We start from the raw sequence: 17,460 nt of genomic DNA on the forward strand, positions 1-17,460 counted from the left end.
GGCCTGGAGGAAGGAAAACTAGACAACTACTGATTATAACACAAGTTAATATGGCGTTTCTCTGGCTAGAGAATTGACATCCTGACATTCTGCCCCCCTTAAGACCGCCCTTCACCCTCCAGCCCCTACCTTCTCAGGGTATTTTTTATGAAACTTAGCAACCAGTTTTGGGGCGTTTACATGGGAGGCCTCCACCCACTCTCTGAACCCCTCCTCAAAGTCCTTCCATCTGACCAGGTAAAAGACCTTGTTATGTTTTCGTTTTGAGTCCAAAATCTCCTCTATTTCATAATGTATTTGGCCTTCCACAAGAGTTGGGTGAGGCACTGGTCTCTCAGGGTGCCAGACATCTGGGAGAGGTGCCTTTTTGAGGAGACTAATGTGGAAAGTAGGGTGGACTTGACGGAGATTCTTTGGCAATTCTAATTCTAATTCCACAGTCACTTTATTGATAACTTTTTTTATTGGGAAGGGCCCTAGATACTTCAGTCCCAATTTTTTACTTGATTGCTCTATTCTGAAGTTCTTGGTGGATACATATACTTTGTCTCCTGGGTGCAATTCCCATTGCTCCACATGATGGCGGTTGGCATATTTTTTGTAGTCTGCTTTAGCTTTAGTTAAAGTCTTTTGGATTACAGTCCACTGCTCCGTGAGGGAGGTCCATCACTCTCCTAGATCTCCCGATTTCTTTGATTCTGGGCTAGTTTCAAAGGGGAAGGCTAAACCTTCATATCCATGAACAATTTTGAATGGAGTTTCTTCCAGGGAGCTGTGGATCAAGTTGTTATACGCGTGCTCGGCAAAATGAAGAAATTGGGTCCAATTGTCCTGTTGAAAATTAATATAACATTGGAGGAATTGTTCTAAAATTTGATTAATTCTTTCCGATTGTCCATTGCTCTCAGGATGATGGGCGGAGCATAATCCTTGTTCAATTCCAGCTACTTGTAAAAGCTCCCGCCAGAAGTTGGCAACAAACTGTACCCCTCGATCCAATATTACCTTGGAAGGAAAAGAATGCAGCCTTACAATGTGTTTCATGAACAAGCTGGCGAGCTTTTTTGTGGTAGGCACTGTTGTACAAGGAATAAAGTGAGCTTGTTTGGAGAACAGATCTACCACCACTAATATGCACGTGCAACCTTTGGAGGGGGGTAGGTCTGTGATAAAATCCATAGAAATGACTTCCCAGGGCTGGGAGGGGGTTTCCAGAAGCTCTGGGGGTATGCCTCTTCTGGGTTTTGCCATTATGTAAGTCGGGCAGGAAGCTACATATTGGGAGACATCTTTTCTAATACTGGGCCACCAGAATTGCCTTTGCACTAGGTGCAGGGTTTTTAAGTAACCGAAATGGCCTGCAGTTTTGGTGTCGTGGCATTGTTGTAAGACTTCTTTTCTTAAGCTAGACGGGATGTAAAGTTTGTCTCCTTTAAACCACTCTCCACTTGCCATTTTTGTCATTTTTCCTGTGGGCGCTTCCTCCCCCTCCTTTTCCACTTCGCTTTTCACTTTTCCTCTCCACCCCTCGAGGCTTTCCTGCTTTCTCATTTGTTCTTTGGTTGCCTGGCTACGCGTAGTCACCACACCTCCCATTGGCTAGGGGAGAATACAGTGTCGATAGTCTCCTCCCTCTTGCTCTGATGTTGGGGCATGCGCAAAAGAGCATCCGCCAGGAAGTTAGATTTACTGGGTAGAAAGTTTAAAGTGAAATCAAACTTTGAAAAGAATTCGGCCCACCGAAGTTGTTTAGCATTAAGGCGTCGGGGAGTGCGAAGCGCTTCCAGGTATTTATGATCAGTCCAAACCTGGAAGGGGTGACGGGATCCCTCCAGCCAGAGGCGCCAAGTGGTGAGAGCTACTTTTACTGCAAATGCCTCCTTCTCCCACACATTCCAATTCCTTTCTGCTTCTGTAAACTTTCTGGATAAATAAGCGCGTGGCTGTATTTTATTATCTTCCCCCTTTTGCATGAGGACCCCCCCAATGGCTGAATCACTGGCATCCACTTGCACTATAAAGGGTCAATTCTCATTGGGGTGCTGTAGGACCGGCTCTGTAGTGAATTGGTCCTTCAATTTTTCAAACACTTGCTGACAGTCTGGCCCCCACCTTAGCTTTGCCAGCGGCTTAGTGGCTTGACCTCCCTTCCCTTTTGTTTTCAGCAAATCAGTTAGAGGGAGAGCAATCTGGGCGAAACCCTCTATAAACAGCCTGTAGAAATTTGCAAACCCCAGGAAGGACTGCAACTGCTTCCGCGTTGAGGGCGCCTGCCAATCTTGTACTGCTTTAATCTTAGCGGGATCCATTTTTAGCCCTTGCCCCGAGATGCGATAGCCCAGATAGTCCAATTCCTCCTTGTGGAATTCACATTTAGATAATTTGATTGGCAGTTTGTGGCGCATAAGGGTTGCCAACACTTTCCTGACCAATTTTACATGAGATTCTTTATTTTCTGAATAAATTAACACGTCATCAAGGTAAACAACTACTCCTTTGTAGAGAAATTCATGCAAAACTTCATTGATCATCGTCATGTAAACCGCAGGGGCCCCTTTTAAGCCGAAAGGCATTACGAGATATTCATATTGGACTAAGGGGGTGCTGAATGCAGTTTTCCATTCATCCCCTTCCCTTATTCTGACATGAAAATAAGCATCTTTGAGATCTAATTTCGAAAAGATCTTACCCTGCGCCACCACACTAAGCAGGTCTCGAATCAAAGGGATGGGGTAAGCGTTGGACATAGACACAGCATTAATGCCTCAAAAATCTGTACAAAGTCTGAGTCTCCCATCCTTCTTCTTCATGAACAACACCGGGGCAGCATGCGGGGAGCTGGCGGGGCGAATAAAGCCTCTTTCCAAGTTCTTATCTATAAACTTTCTGAGTTCTTGCCGTTCGGCTGGGCTCATGGAGTATAACTTTCCTTTGGGGAGCTTTTCGCCCGGAACCAGTTCAATGGCACAGTCTGTGTTGCGATGGGGAGGTAATCCATCCGCCTCCTCCTCACTAAATGCTCGGGCCATATCTTGGTACTCCGGTGGAATTAGATTGAGCTCCTCCGTCGTAAGGAGAGCAACCTCCAAATTCGTCGGGGCTTCTTCGCCCCACTCAGACCTCCAGTGATGCTTTTGGCAATATTCTTGGTCAAAGACTATCATCCCCTTTTCCCAGTTGATGTAGGGGTTGTGATCCCACAGCCATCTACTGCCTAGGATGAGCGGGTACTTGGCTACTTGACTGACCACGTAGGGGCGGTTCTCCCAGTGCTTGCCCATCCCGGTAGGTACTAACTCTGTTTCCAGTACGGCTGGGTTCATGTTAGAGCCGTCCATTTGAGTGGAGTTTGAAGTCCCGACCCAGGACAGCGAAACCGGCACTGGGCAGCCGGGAAACGAGAAGGATCTGTCATGAGGAGGCCCCAGCGGCAGATCAAGGAGACAACCACCCCGGAGGAGGTGAGAGGAAAAGGGGCCATATTATTCATTCCCGTAAAATTAGTTAATCCAAAGAGGGGTACGCATGTGCGAGTACAAGCCTTGATAGACTCTGGGTGCTCACGAGACATTATTGCTCCAGCGCTTGTAAATGGGTTAGGGTTGGAAACCCATGCCCTAGAGCTGTCCATTTGCTCGAAAATTATAGGAGGCTCTAGGGCATGGGTTTCCAATATGTCCATCCACTAGCATTGTATGTGAGGGCCCCCTTTCTGGATGCCACTGATCAGCGGGGGGAGCCCTTTTTAAAAGACACTGGGTGGATTTGTTTTGAGTTCTTTGGAAGTTCAATTTCTACAGTTACATAATTGATTAACTTCTTTACAGGAAAAGGACCCAGATATCTCCATCCGTGCTTTTTACTAGGTTGCTCCCCTTTTATGTTTTTGGTGGAGACGTATATAAAATCTCCTGGTTTTAGTTCCCATTGTTCTGAGCGCTTTTTGTCAGAATTTTTTTGTAATCCTCTTTGGTTTTGTCCAAAGTCTTCTGAATGATTCCCCATTGGGAAGTTAAATTAGTCCACCATTCCTCCAGGTCTCCTCTCTGTGAGGAGTCAGGGGTTGTAGAGAAAGGCAAGGCGTTTCCTTCATATCCATGTACAAAATAGTGGTTCATGTACAAAATGGTGTGGCTCCTGTTGAGGAATGTATTGAGTTGTTATACGCATATTCGGCAAAATCAAGAAAATCCAACCATAGTTAGTAGTTAATGTAGCATCTTAAAAACTGTTCAAGCACTTGATTTGTGCATTCGGATTGTCCATCACTTTGGGGATGATAGGCAGAGCTAATTCCTTGTTCAATCCCTGCTAGTTTAAGGAGCTCCTGCCAGAAGTTGGCAATGAACTGTGGACCTCGGTCGGATATTACCTTATTTGGAAACGAGTGTAGTTTCACTATATGCTTCAGGAACAGGCTTGCTAGTTTCTTAGCTGTAGGAATTGTAGTACAGGGAATAAAATGAGTCTGTTTTGAAAAGAGATCTACCACTACTAAAATGACTGTGTGTCCTTTTGAGGGGGGAAGATCAGTAATAAAGTACATTGAAATCACAGCCCATGGTCTAGGAGGAGTTTCCAACAGTTGTAACAGTCCAGGGGTTTTTCCCTTCCTTGATTTTCCCATTATACACACAGGGCAGGAGGATACGTATTGAGACACATCTTTTCTCATTGCTGGCCACCAAAATTGTCTTTGTACTAAGTGTAAAGTTTTAAGATATCCAAAATGTCCAGCAGTTTTTACATCATGACTTTGGTGGAAGATTTCTATTCTTAAACTCAAAAAGAGGCCAGTAGCACCTTTAAGACTAACCAACTTTATTGTAGCATAAGCTTTCGAGAATCACAGTTCTCTTCGTCAGATGCATCTGACGAAGAGAACTGTGATTCTCGAAAGCTTATGCTACAATAAAGTCGGTTAGTCTTAAAGGTGCTACTGGCCTCTTTTTGATTTTGCTACTACAGACTAACACGGCTAACTCCTCTGCATCTATTCTTAAACTGATTGGGATATAAAGTTTGCTTCCCTTGTACCAGTGGCCATCCCCCTCCTGTTTCAGTTTGGCTTTGGGCACATTTCCCCCCTCCTTTGCAATTTCCTCTTTTACTCTCTCTCTCCCCACTCTGAGAGATCAGGTTTCGGGCTGCTCTGCATTTTTGTGGCTTGGCTACATGTTGTCACCACTCCTCCCAATTGAGCTGGTGAGAAAACTGTATCAATTATCTCCTCCCTCTGGCTGTCATGTTGGGGCATGCGCGAAAGGGCATCCACTAAGAAATTCGACCACACAGGGAGGTATTTCAATGTGAAGTTAAATTTAGAGAAGAATTCCGCCCACCTTAATTGGTGGCATTCAGTCTCCGGGGGGTGCGTAGTGCCTCTAAGTTTTTATGATCAGTCCATACTTCAAAAGGCACTTTAGCCCCCTCTACCCAATGCCGCCAGGTTTCAAGGGCTAGTTTTACTGCAAATGATTCTTTTTCACACATGCTCCAATTCTGTTCAGTCTCAGAGAATTTTTTTGAAATGTATGCACAGGGGTGCAGTTTCCCCTCATCATTGGGCTATAACAGCACTCCGCCCACTGCCGTATCGCTAGCATCTACTTGGGACTATGAATTTTCAGTTCTCATCAGGTTGCTGTAGAACTGGTTCAGAAATAAACAACTTTTTTAGGTTCGCAAAACCTCTTGGCACTCTGCCATCCAATTCAATTTAGCACTAGATTTTTTCCCTTGCAGCCCCTTCCCCTTCATTTTTAACAAGTCTGTTAAGGGGAGGGCAATTTGAGCAAAGTTCTTCATGAAGGGTCTGTAAAAGTTAGCAAACCCTAGAAACCACTGCAATTGTCTCCTTGTTTTGGGGGCCTCCCACCCCACTACAGCTTGGATTTTTGCCGGGTCCATTTTCAGTCCTTGGTGAGAGACTCAGTACCCCAAAAAATCCAGCTCCTCTTTATGAAATTCACATTTAGACAATTTCACTAGCAGTTTGTGTTTCTTTAGAGCAGTTAGTACCTTTCTGACCAGTTCCACATGCGATTCTTTTTCAGCAGAATAAATCAACTAGATAAACAACTACATCTTTGTACAGGTATTCATGCAGCACCTCATTGATTAGGTTCATGAACACACCTGGCGCCCCCTGTAGGCCAAAAGGCATGACGAGGTACTCGAACTGGCCTAGGGGGGTATTAAATGCTGTTTTCCACTCATCCCTTTCCCTTATCCTCACTCAGAAATAAGCATCTTTTAAGTCCAGTTTAGAAAAGATTTTACTTTGTGCCACCACACTGAGCAAGTCTCTAATCAAGGGAATGGTGTATGCATTTGACATCAATACAGCATTTATCCCTCGGTAATCAGTACACAGTCTTAGCCCCCCATCTTTCTTTTTGTGGAATAATACAGGCACTGCACGGGCGGAGCTCGCTTCCTCACTCCAAGTTTTTATCAATGAACTCTCTCAGTTCTTTTGTCTCGGCTGGGCTCATTGAACACAATTTGCCTTTAGGCAACTTTTCCCCTTGGAATAAGTTCAATAGCACAGTCCGTATTTCTATTAGAGGGTAGCTCATTAGCTTCTTTTTCATCAAATACTTGTTTTAAATCTTGGTACTCAGAGGGAATTACTCCTACCTCTTCTGTGGTTCATAGTACAGTCTCTAACGGGGAGGGTGCTTCCTTTCCCCACACTTTAGTCCATGCATGCTTTGCACAACGAACACCTTTAAAAACCACCATCCCGGTGGACCATTTGATGTACGGGTCATGGTCCCATAGCCACCAACTTCCCAGTACCAAGGGTATTTGGCTACATCACTGACTATATACGTTCCATTTTCCCAATGGTCTCCCATGCCTGTAGGGGTAGGTGCTGTTTTATGCTATGCTGGGTGCATATTAGACCCATCCATTTGTTCAAATACTATAGGGTCTTCAAGTTCGCTTATTTCTAAGCTCAATCCATTAACTAATCCTGGTGATATTAAATCCTGTGAACATCCGGAGTCTATTAAAGCTTGCACCCACACATGAGTCCCCTTTTTAGGATTTAGTAATGTCACAGGCATAAACAGTATGGCCCCTCTTTCTTTCACCTTTGGGGTTTTGGGTTCTTTAGAGACCTGCCATCGGGACCCTTTTACGGCAGGTCTGCCTTGTTTCCTGCCGGTGGGGCAAGACTCTCTTTGGCTTCTTTTGGTGTGGGCATTTCAGTAATTTCGGGGTTCTCCTCAGCATCCAAACCGGTCTCCGGTTTCCCATGTTTAGGGCCCAATTTCCGGCTCGGTGGTTTGGGGGGGCCTGTGGGTTTGGGTACACTTTGGCTTTTCCACCCCTGCACCAGGCTGATGGGGCATTGTGTGACAAAATGTCCCCTGCCCTCACAGTTTAGGCATAGTCCTTGCCTCCATCGTGCTTCTCTCTCAGTTGTGGAGATAGGAGCTTTTGGACCCAGCGCAGTATGGCCTCTGTCTGCAGCAGTCGGTCTCCTTGCCCCAGCATGCTGCTGCATTCTAACAAGTTTTACAACTTGAGTTCTATTTTTGACCTCACATGCCAATTGGATACAAACTAGTAGGGTTTGTGGGTTGTGGGATTAATGCTCTATCCAGCAAGTCAGCATTTAATCCATTACGAAAAAGTTCAATTTTTACTTCCTCATGGTAGCCACTTTGGTGGCTAGTTGCTTAAATTTGGCAGCATATTCTCTGACGGTTCTGGACCCCTGCTTGATGGTTCTGAGCTTTGTTATGGCTCTTTCCCCTTCTAATGGGTCATCATATTGAGCTTTGAGCATGTTTGCAAAAGTGTTTAAGTCATGTAGCTCAGGTGCTCCCATGTTGTGCAGGGTTACGTACCACTCGGCTGCCACCTCTACCATTCGAGATCCCAGGTGACTCACCCGACCGTGCTCTGAAGGAAATAAATGTCCCCAGTCATGAAAAAACTCCATGGATTGTACTAGGAAGAATCCGAGGTTTCTGGGGTTCCCATCAAACATGGCTTCCAATTTGAACCATCCTTGTGGCAATCCCGGTGCAAGAGCTCCTGCTCCCTGGTATCCCACCGCCTGTTGGATTGGGGCCGCCCCAAAGGGGGGTGGTTGCAAATGTCCCTGTGCCACGTAAGGTATCTGGTAGGCTCCATTTGCTCCGAAGTCCATTGGAGCAGCTTGCAGTATCCCTCTATACTGTGGTTGAAAAACTTGTGCCTGGATTCCCTGGGCTCCCTGCGGGATATTTACTGGGGGACTGTTGTGGGCTCTGATTCCTAGGAGGATGAAGACTTCATCGAAGATGACAGGGGACAGAGTATTCCAAGCTCCACAGGAGTCAGCCACATGGAGGACCAGCAGGGAGTGGAACAGCAGGAACCCTCGCCAGAGCAGGCTGAGGAATCCAGGGCAGACTCAGGGACAGAAGCTGTTCCCTCACCTGCACCAGCAGTTGAGACCAGGGCAACATCCCCACCCAGCTCCCCTGAGCCTGAGAGGCAGCGTAGGGGGCGGCAGCGTCTTGTTGTTCAGGGAAGGAGACGGAGTGCGAGGCTTCAGGCACTCAAACTGCGGCGTAGTGACCTTGAGTCCTAGCAGGATGCAGCACTGCCTTGGAGGTGATTGCTCTTAAGCCAGGACGCCCTTTCCCTCATTGCAGAAGCACCTGCGCAAAGACCTGCCCGGCTCTACTGCGACCCAGCTCTGCTCTATCTGCTCTCTTGGTTCTGACCTTTTGGATTTTGCTCTCTGGACTACGCTCCCTGCTTTGTTCCCCGGTTGGCTTAGTTGAACTCCGGACTTTAGTGAGGCTTGTGTCGGACTCCCCACCCGCATTCCAGCACAGAGACCCCCCTTGCATGTGTCCCATTTGTATCCTTTGGGGGACATTCATTTGAGGACCCCCTGACTGGGTGTGTCCTATTTGTGCTCCTGCCCCCGTTGGGACAATTATGGGGGTTCTTTGTGGTTGGCCAGGTTGGGGCACCCTCATCCCACTGGCAGCAACCAATGCCCCTATGCTTGCTTGAGCTTGAATGGGTAGGCTCCTTGACACTCTCATCCCTGTTGTGGTACTGGACGCCCCCGCACCTCTCACAATTGGAGGTATGGTCGAAGGCTCTGGGGCCACTCTTGCCTTGTTGAATCCTCACTCCCCCCTGGGGTGGTAAAGTGGAGCTTATGGGTACTATTAGGGGAGGCTGACTCTGTGAGGTTGTTGGCCCTCTCATCCCCATTGTAGTAGTTGGCGCCCCTGTGCCGGCCAAAATCAGGGGAACGGGCAACGATTGTGCTCTCCCATATGGAACCGCTCCTACTCCACGGGGCGGTATGTTTGGTGCCATCACTAAATGGGAATGTGGGAGAATATTCCTTCCCTCCATTCCTGTTACTACCACTGGAACCTGGGTGGTAATAGGAACTATTTGGTCATCTACGAACTGCTTGGGAGTCATTAAATCCACCCTTCTCCTTTCCAGTGGTATGGTCCATGCAAAGTCTATGGGTCCTTGTCCCATTTGCGAGACTCTCCCCCTCCGTTGCGGGAGAGGGGGTCTCTCTGACTCCTCGCTACTTCCAGTTACCGACCTCGCCAGTGCCTCTAGTGCACTTGAATTTCCTCGTTTGTTGAGGAGGTGCCGTTCCCATTCCTGTTGTCTCCTCACAGCACGAGTTAGTTCCTCTCGAGTTGGGTGCATCCCATCTCCCTTGATTTGCGGCGTCTGGCCCCTGATAGGGTTTCCTGGCCTGGCCACCCCCTCTAAGTCACTTGATTCCAGGGATCCCGTCTCATCCTCGATGAAGTAATCCACCGAAGCGTATCTGTTATCAGGGGTTAATCCACAGGTCCCCTGCCTTTGTACATTCAGCAACACCAATTGTGTTGCTTTATCCTGCAGCTCAGGTAGCTGTGGCATCTGGCCACAATCCTGGTTTGTTGGCCTGGCCGCAGCCCCCAGCTCACAGGTATCCAAAGGCTCTGTTCCTGGATTGATAGCGCTCCCACAGTATTCCACGGCATTTCCAGGGGGTAATCCAGGATCCCCCAATATTTGTAATTCCTCTGAAGTCTTTTACAGGAAGCGGGACCTTTCAATCCCCTCCATTCATGGTGGTCTCAAGCTCCATCCCGCATGGTTCGCTGAATCGGCAGTCATCCTTGCCGTCGGCTCTCCAACATAAGTTTCTACTTCAAGGGAACGCCAAAAATATACTGTTCTATGGTGCTGCATCCCTTCTTCTGCTGTTATGGATCTGAGAGGGCTCCACTCATGCATGGTTGGCAGATTCCATTGATAGTAGGTAGACCCGGCTTTGGGGATCACTCCCAGTTCATGATACATTGGGAGGGTTCCCGCTGTGTTGAGTCCCCTCATAGCAGAAATATTATGATCCATTAGATAGTTCAAATGAGTATGGGTCACAGATACGAGCCCGGTCCCAGTTGATTTAATGGGGCTGATGGCCCCAGGTCCGGCTCTGACGATATGAAGATGGTAGCCATTATCCCAGGGTTGCAGGTACAGAGGAAAAAAGGGTATTCCTGTCAAAATGTCAAGTTTTGGATGACAGGATACGGCAGATAGATCTCTGAAGCATTGCATCAAGACACAAGTTCTTGGTCAAAATGGCTTTTATTCAGAAATCAAATCATTTCCATATACAGGTCCATAGGACTACTTAGAAGCAAGGTAGACATCTAAGCAGCATGAGTAGAAGTTGACAGGAATGACATCATGTGAGAGATCCTTCTCTTTTAACATTCTAGCTTACTCCTTTCTTCCCCCTCCCAACCGTAAACAATACTTTGACACTCTCTTAGTGTGAGAACATTTCACATATTTGTGATATCAGGAAGCAAGACACAGCACTGTCTGGGAATGAGCACAAGGTCATACACACTGGAAACTGTTACAGTCCAACAGATAAACATCTGAGAAAGCCTGAGAACAGAATAGTTATGACAATAGCAAAGTGATATTGAGCTATAGCAAGATACAGAACAGAAGAGAATCAAAATTGGCATGGATGGGGCTCAGACATGACATTCCTCTTGGTGAAGGCTGAGCCACCCATAGTCAGGAGAGATGGTAGTAAGGTTGCCAACTGTAGCTGGCAAACTGGCAGGAGCATTTGGAAGAATTGGCATCATCATGTTGGGGCAACACTCTAGGATTCACTCAAAACTCTATCGTAGGTTTTGCTTTCCTGCAGGATTACATTCTGTTTACTTTGTACCTTAGATCTCAAGAAGAGCCACTGAGACTCAGCACTGCCTCAGTTTATATAATATGAGAGGGGGAATTGGTGTGAAGACACATTAAATGGGTGGTGCTTAACAGGTTCTACACATCCCAGAATTTTAGACAAATCTCTAAAATACACCCTGCTATTTGAGCCTTATTCCTAGTTCATGTGATCTCAGTAGGGATTCCAAATATTGCTGCTAGGAAATATGTTCTTTTCTCCCAACTGACAAGATACTTTTATTGAGGGCTTTTTTTCAGCTGGAATGCAATGGAACGGTGTTCCGGCAGCTCTTGAAAATACTTACGTGTTTGGTGGCCCCACCCCCACCCCACCCCTCGGTCTCCAGGCAGAGATCAGCTCCCCTGGAGGAAATGGCTGTTTTGGAAGGGGGATTCTATTGCATCATCCCCCAGTGATGCATCACCCCCCTTTCCAGGGCAGTCCCCCCTCACTATCAGCCTGGCTCCCATTTCAGCCTTGTTCGCAGATTCCCCCATCTCTCACAGCAGCAACCGTGGCCCCAAGCCCCCTCTGTCTGCACTCTTTTCTTATTCCCCAGCCTGCAAGAAGCTAAATCTGAATCACAGCAGCCAGAAGCAGAAGCGGTAAAAGAACCTGGGTGGAGTAGCAGCAACAACGCATCCCGGGCGCCACATTTGAATGAGGTCAGCTGCAGCTTTCAGTCCCACTCACCAGAACTGAGCTGGAATTGCTGCCCAAAAGACATGAGTTTTTCCTTTGCATGAGGATGGTGGAAGGTCCGGGATGTACGCTGAATGGCAAGAGATATTGTAATGAAGGGAATGTAATGTGGGGATAGCGTTGTTGCCCAGCTGGCCCGGATCCCTGCTGGGAGCTGCTCCCTCTCCTCTTCTGTCCACTTGGTAAATAGCAGCTAACTCCAGGACGAATGCAAATAATATTCTTTGGATTAGCAATGCAACTACGTTAGGGTTGCCAACCTCCAGATGGTGGCTGAAGATCTCCTGGGATTACAACTGAGCTCCAGGCCATAGAAATCAGTTCCCCTGAAGAAAACGGCTTCTTTGGAGAATGGACTCTTTGGCATTATGCCCCACTGAGATCTCTCCCCTTCCAAACCCTGCCATTTCCAGGTACCACATCCAAAATCTCCAATAATTTCCTAACCTGGAGCTGGCAACTCTACATTATGGTGGCATCAGGCAAGGAAGGGCTTAATTTTCAACAGTTTTGATTCCTGATTCTCCAGGAATTTCCCAACACTGAGTTGGCAACCCTAGTTTCAGCATCTCTTGAAAATAATCACATGACTGGTGATCTCCAGACAGAGATCAGTTTCCCTCATTTCCCTCTTGAGAGTTCCACAGCCTCTTTCCCCAGAAAAAAGCCCTGCTTTTATCTAGGTAAGAAGGAAAACAATTGGAAAGAACATTTCCCAGAAAATCTCCATGTAGAGGAAAGCATTAGGTTTAATAGGCTTTTCAGCACATATTTTGGAGATTCACACATTTCCCTCCATTCAAAAAGCCCTTCCATAATTTGTGTGCATTCCTTGCAGAATTATTCAGCTTTGAAATTTTCTGTTTATTGGCTGAGTCATTGCAATGAAATTTATAGATATTTTGTTTTTGTAAAATGATAAAATACCCTCTTCTATCAATTCCCCATTGATTTTCTCTTACACAAGCCCATGTATGTGTATTCTCATTCATACACTATGTTCCTTCACACACTTGCACACTTGTATTAGCACTTCCTCCTACCTTCTCATTTACCTTTCCCCAGGACTTGTGGCTTGACAGGATTTTAAAAAAAAATTGAGCAACTAGAATGTTCATAAAATATTCCACTTTGCAGCTGAGTCAATAACTTAGAGAGGTTTCAAAATCTGCAGAATATGTTAACCTAGGTTTTTAAAAAATAATTATTTGATTACCAGGAGAGGATGAGTATACTGTTCTCCAGAAAGTTTCCAGATGCCTACATGTTCTGCGTTTTGGTTTCATTTCTTATTGTTCTTTCTATGACCATAGTGACATTCACCAAACTTTGCTTTTGTTTCATAAATACACAGGCAGACAGACATAAATCCATCTTCACCCAGCTGTTTCCCTTTACACTGATCTGCTCGTACAGTGAATCCATTTCAGTACCCGTCTGCTTTTAAGCTTTTAAGTTGCAGTAATTAAAATGATACTAAGCCTAGCTCCACAGACACTGCTAACGAGCACATGTTCTGGCTTGCGCACCATTGTGTATGAATGTGTTTATTTCTGTGTGCATACTTATTTTAATGCAGTTTGAGCTTGTTTCCACATGCTTTCTACAACCTGTGTGGATCATGTTAGAGCTACGTGAGGAGTTATAAACAAAAACATCTCTTACATAATGCCTCCAAACCAGTCCATGAGACTAATTAAGATTTGTTTTCCTCCTTCCAGGAGAAGAAGGAACAGAGACCAATGAAAATATAGTTTCTTTAATTAATTAAAACATGAAACTTTCACTCAAATACTGATAAATTTCTATGGGACTTGCAGCATTAAAATATGTCAAAGCCTGAAATGGTCATTTTATTTATTTATTTCCTTCATTTATACCCTGCCTTTCTCCCCAATGGGGACCTAAAGGGGCATTTTTCTCCACTCCACATTTTATCCTCACAACAACCTGTGAGTCAGTTGCCAGATCCCCTTACCCTCCGCACGGGGGGGGAGGGGGGGTAACCTGGCACTTACTCTAGTCAATGTCCTTGCGCGTGCACACTCACAGCAGGAGCAATGATGTCACTTCCTTAAGTGATGTCATCGCAGCCGTTGGCAAGCATGCTCCCACACTTCACAGGGGCCAATTTGGGAGCATGCCAGCTGACGGGTGCAGTGACATCACTTAAGGAAGTGATGTTGTCACGGCTGGCAGGAGAGGGCAAGCCGTGCACTGGCCTGAGATGTTTTTTGTCTCCTGGGCCCATTCCTCTGGCCTTTTCCCCCCACAGGTGAGTGGCAGTGAGTGGAAGAGGCTGGGAGTGGGGGATCCCCTGCCCCCACTGGGGGACCTGGCAGCCCTACCTCTGAGGTAGGACAGACTGAGAATGTGGGACTGGCGGAGAATAATTCAAAACTAGATCTCCCAGATCCTGGTCCAACACTCTAACCACTACACTATTTTGTTGGCTTTTTTGCACAGAATAATTGTACCACGTCTATTTTTCACACACTTGCCTTTGGAGAATATATAAAGAATCTCTCTTAAACTAATTGAAAATACTGATGTCCTGTGGACAATCAGGACAACAAAAGAAGTGGTGGTGGGTGTAGCATAATAATGCTTGCACTGTTTCATGTCAATTCAGGATTTCCTAACAGTAACAAAACACTCCCATCACAGACACATACTCACTTTTGTGGCTGTCTAAAGGCACCATAAACAACCCAACTCCATGACTCCCTTACCAATTCTTCTCCTCTTTAATATCTCTGTGTTGATGCAATGGCTGGGTGGTAGAAGAACTGGTTTGGGATCCTAATCATGGGAGTGTCCATGCAATACAAGACAAGGTCTTGACTGGTTACCCCACCCAAAGATTGCTGCTGCCAACTGCCCGCTGTCACTATTCTCATTGGCTGGTCCAGTGATAGTGGCAACCCAACAGCTGTCAAGCAAGCACTCTCTCAGCTGTAAGGGAACCAACCATGTGAGGGCAGGAGAGAGCAGGATCGGCAGGACAAGGAATCAACTCCAGGGCAGCATTGGCACAGAGTCCAAGTGTAGTAAACAACTGGAAAACAAAATTGCAAGGAAAAGCCAGTATAATGCCCTTTGGAACCCCCTGCCAAAAAACTCCTCTTCTTCACCTGGTGGGAAATTTCACCTCTATGCTCTTTTCCACAGCCACTGCCATTACTGCTGCATGAAGGCCACAAATGGTTTAGAAGTGCTTTCTTCTAAGCATTTTCATCTTAGAAGTGCTTTTTAATATTTTAACTTAAAAAATTGGTAAAACTAATAAAGGTTTCCCATTCACAGTCAGTTTCAATGTGAAGAGGAGGAGGGAACGGACATCAAAGAAATGGTGAGACAGTGGGAAGGAAAATTACACAGGAGTCAAGTTGTACTTTAAAGGCTAAAAAATTATTTCAGTACAAGGCACAGGGCACTTCTTTACATGCATGAAGTATACAACCTTTGGGCCTGATTTTATATATGGGGGCAGGGGCAGAGGTATGTTACAAAGAGAAGCCAGAGTACAACAAGATCCCATAGGAGTAATCCGTTCATATAGAGTGGGTGTGAGACACTCTCAACTAAGTAGAATACACATCTTATATACTAATAGCGAAGTGGCTGTTGCTAGGCAACCATAACAGTTTAGTCAGCATCTCAGGCTTGGTTTCTGTCAGTTAAAAGACAGGGGGCGTGGCCCTTTCAGGGGCTGTTTTTGGCCTTTGAGGAAGCACTCGTTGAGGCCAGGCCCAGAAGCAACATCCAGGTGACTTGAGACCACATGATTTACTTAACTCACAGAGTTCTGGCTGCTTGCTACTATTCAACAGCAACCCCCCCACAACAGCCAGTGTAGTGCAGTGGTTAGAGTTTCAGAGTAGGATGTGTGAGACCTAAGTTTGAATCCTCAATCTGCTGTGGAAGTTCACTGAGTGACTCTGATACAGTTACACACTTTCAGCCACACCTACCCCACAGGGTTGTTGTAAGGAAAATATGGAGGCAAGGAGAATGATGTAAATTAAGAAATACAGATGGAGACGAGGAGGCAGATAAAAGAGAAGTTGTTTTGTGGGTTTGAAAGAGAGAAGAATGTAGGGAAATGTGAGCATATACAGCCTGCCAGAAGGACAAGAAAAGGAAACAGTGTAAGGGAGGGGATACAGGGAAAAGTGAAGTACCTCCTGCAAATCCTTATAGGTTCCCCACCATACAACTGGGCCATAGGGAAGAGGCTGGTGGGTGGGAGGGGGGGAAGAAGACTGGGGGACTAAAAAGGTGGGTGAGATAGAGAGAAGAAAGCAGGAAAAGGAGGAGAGGCTATGGGGGACAGGAAAGGAAAAGAGGACATGGTGGGGGAAGGAGAAATGAGATGTCCCCCGCAAAACCTTGCAGTCCCCCCACTTGTCAAGTCTAGTGCAGGATGAAATGAGATAGTAGCAGGGCTTTTTTTCTGGGAAAAGAGGTGGTGGAACTCAGTGGTGGAACTCAGGACCACACAATGATGTCACTTTGGGTCAGATGGAACAAGGGGGGAGTTTTTTAAAGTTTAAATCACCCTAGGTGAAAATGGTCACATAGCCGTGTCCCTGACCCCTGATCTCCAGACAGAGGGGAGTTTAGACTACCCTCCACGCCAGAGGCAATCTAAACTCCCCTCTGTCTGGAGATCAGGGGTCAGGGCCACCGGCCATGTGACCATTTTCTAGAGGTGACAGAACTCCATTCCATCACGTTCCAGCTGAAAAAAAGCCCTGGACAGTAGAACACATTAGTGTTTAAGGTTGGATATATTAGCCCCAGTTACACTGGGGGGATAGTATATTGTCTTGAATTACTTAACCCTTTTCTTGCAGTTTCCTGTTGGACTCTACCTGTGAAGTTATTTTGAAGAACAATCACCTTATGATCAGCATCAGTATGTCCTGGATGGTTAAAATATTCCTCCATTGTCAACCGTTATGATTTTTAATGTCAGATCCGTGTCTGCTCATTATTTTGTGCAGGGATTGTCCCATTTCTCCAATGTGGAATGGTATTGTTGATACAAGATGGCAAATGTCATGTCTGTGTACAACCATGCCATGGTTGTCTGTTTGTTATATTGCTTGTGCCACAATATGCTGAAGCTGTACTGCTTTGATGTGTAACTCTCTCTGATCATCTGTAACCATATTGTAGACATTACTTCCTTGGGACCCAGAAAGGGCCTCTCCTGTTATCTTAGAAAAATATGCGAGTCTCGGCTAACCTTGGTGTGTCTAGATGGCAGCTTTCACTCCTTTTCCCAGATGTTGGGAATACTTTGTTGTGTACCTGAAACATAGTCGTAACTGAATAGATTCTCACAGAACTCGTGTAGGCCTGCGTGCCAAAACCTTAACTGTCATTTGGAGCACGGGGAAATCAACTATAACAGAGACTGCTTGATTTGAATTGTCACTTCTGCCAAGCTCCATGATGGAGAACAGACTTGAACTGCATGGATTCTAATACAGCTATTT

The 17,460-nt window shown here is 46.1% G+C and overlaps 2 protein-coding genes across 2 annotated transcripts in view; both read right to left on the minus strand.

The window, feature by feature from the left end:
- CRACD (capping protein inhibiting regulator of actin dynamics) overlaps positions 1–17,460 on the minus strand; it is a 259,695-nt gene that overhangs the window by 97,543 nt on the left and 144,692 nt on the right. The window lies entirely within an intron of this gene.
- LOC129336531 (uncharacterized) lies at positions 2,025–2,405 on the minus strand. The gene has a single exon (XM_054989658.1). It carries the CDS (start codon positions 2,403–2,405, stop codon positions 2,025–2,027), a length of 381 nt encoding a protein of 126 aa, XP_054845633.1.

This window comes from Eublepharis macularius, chromosome 10 (genome assembly GCF_028583425.1).
Source record: "Eublepharis macularius isolate TG4126 chromosome 10, MPM_Emac_v1.0, whole genome shotgun sequence".
NCBI classification, from domain to species: Eukaryota; Metazoa; Chordata; class Lepidosauria; order Squamata; family Eublepharidae; genus Eublepharis; species Eublepharis macularius.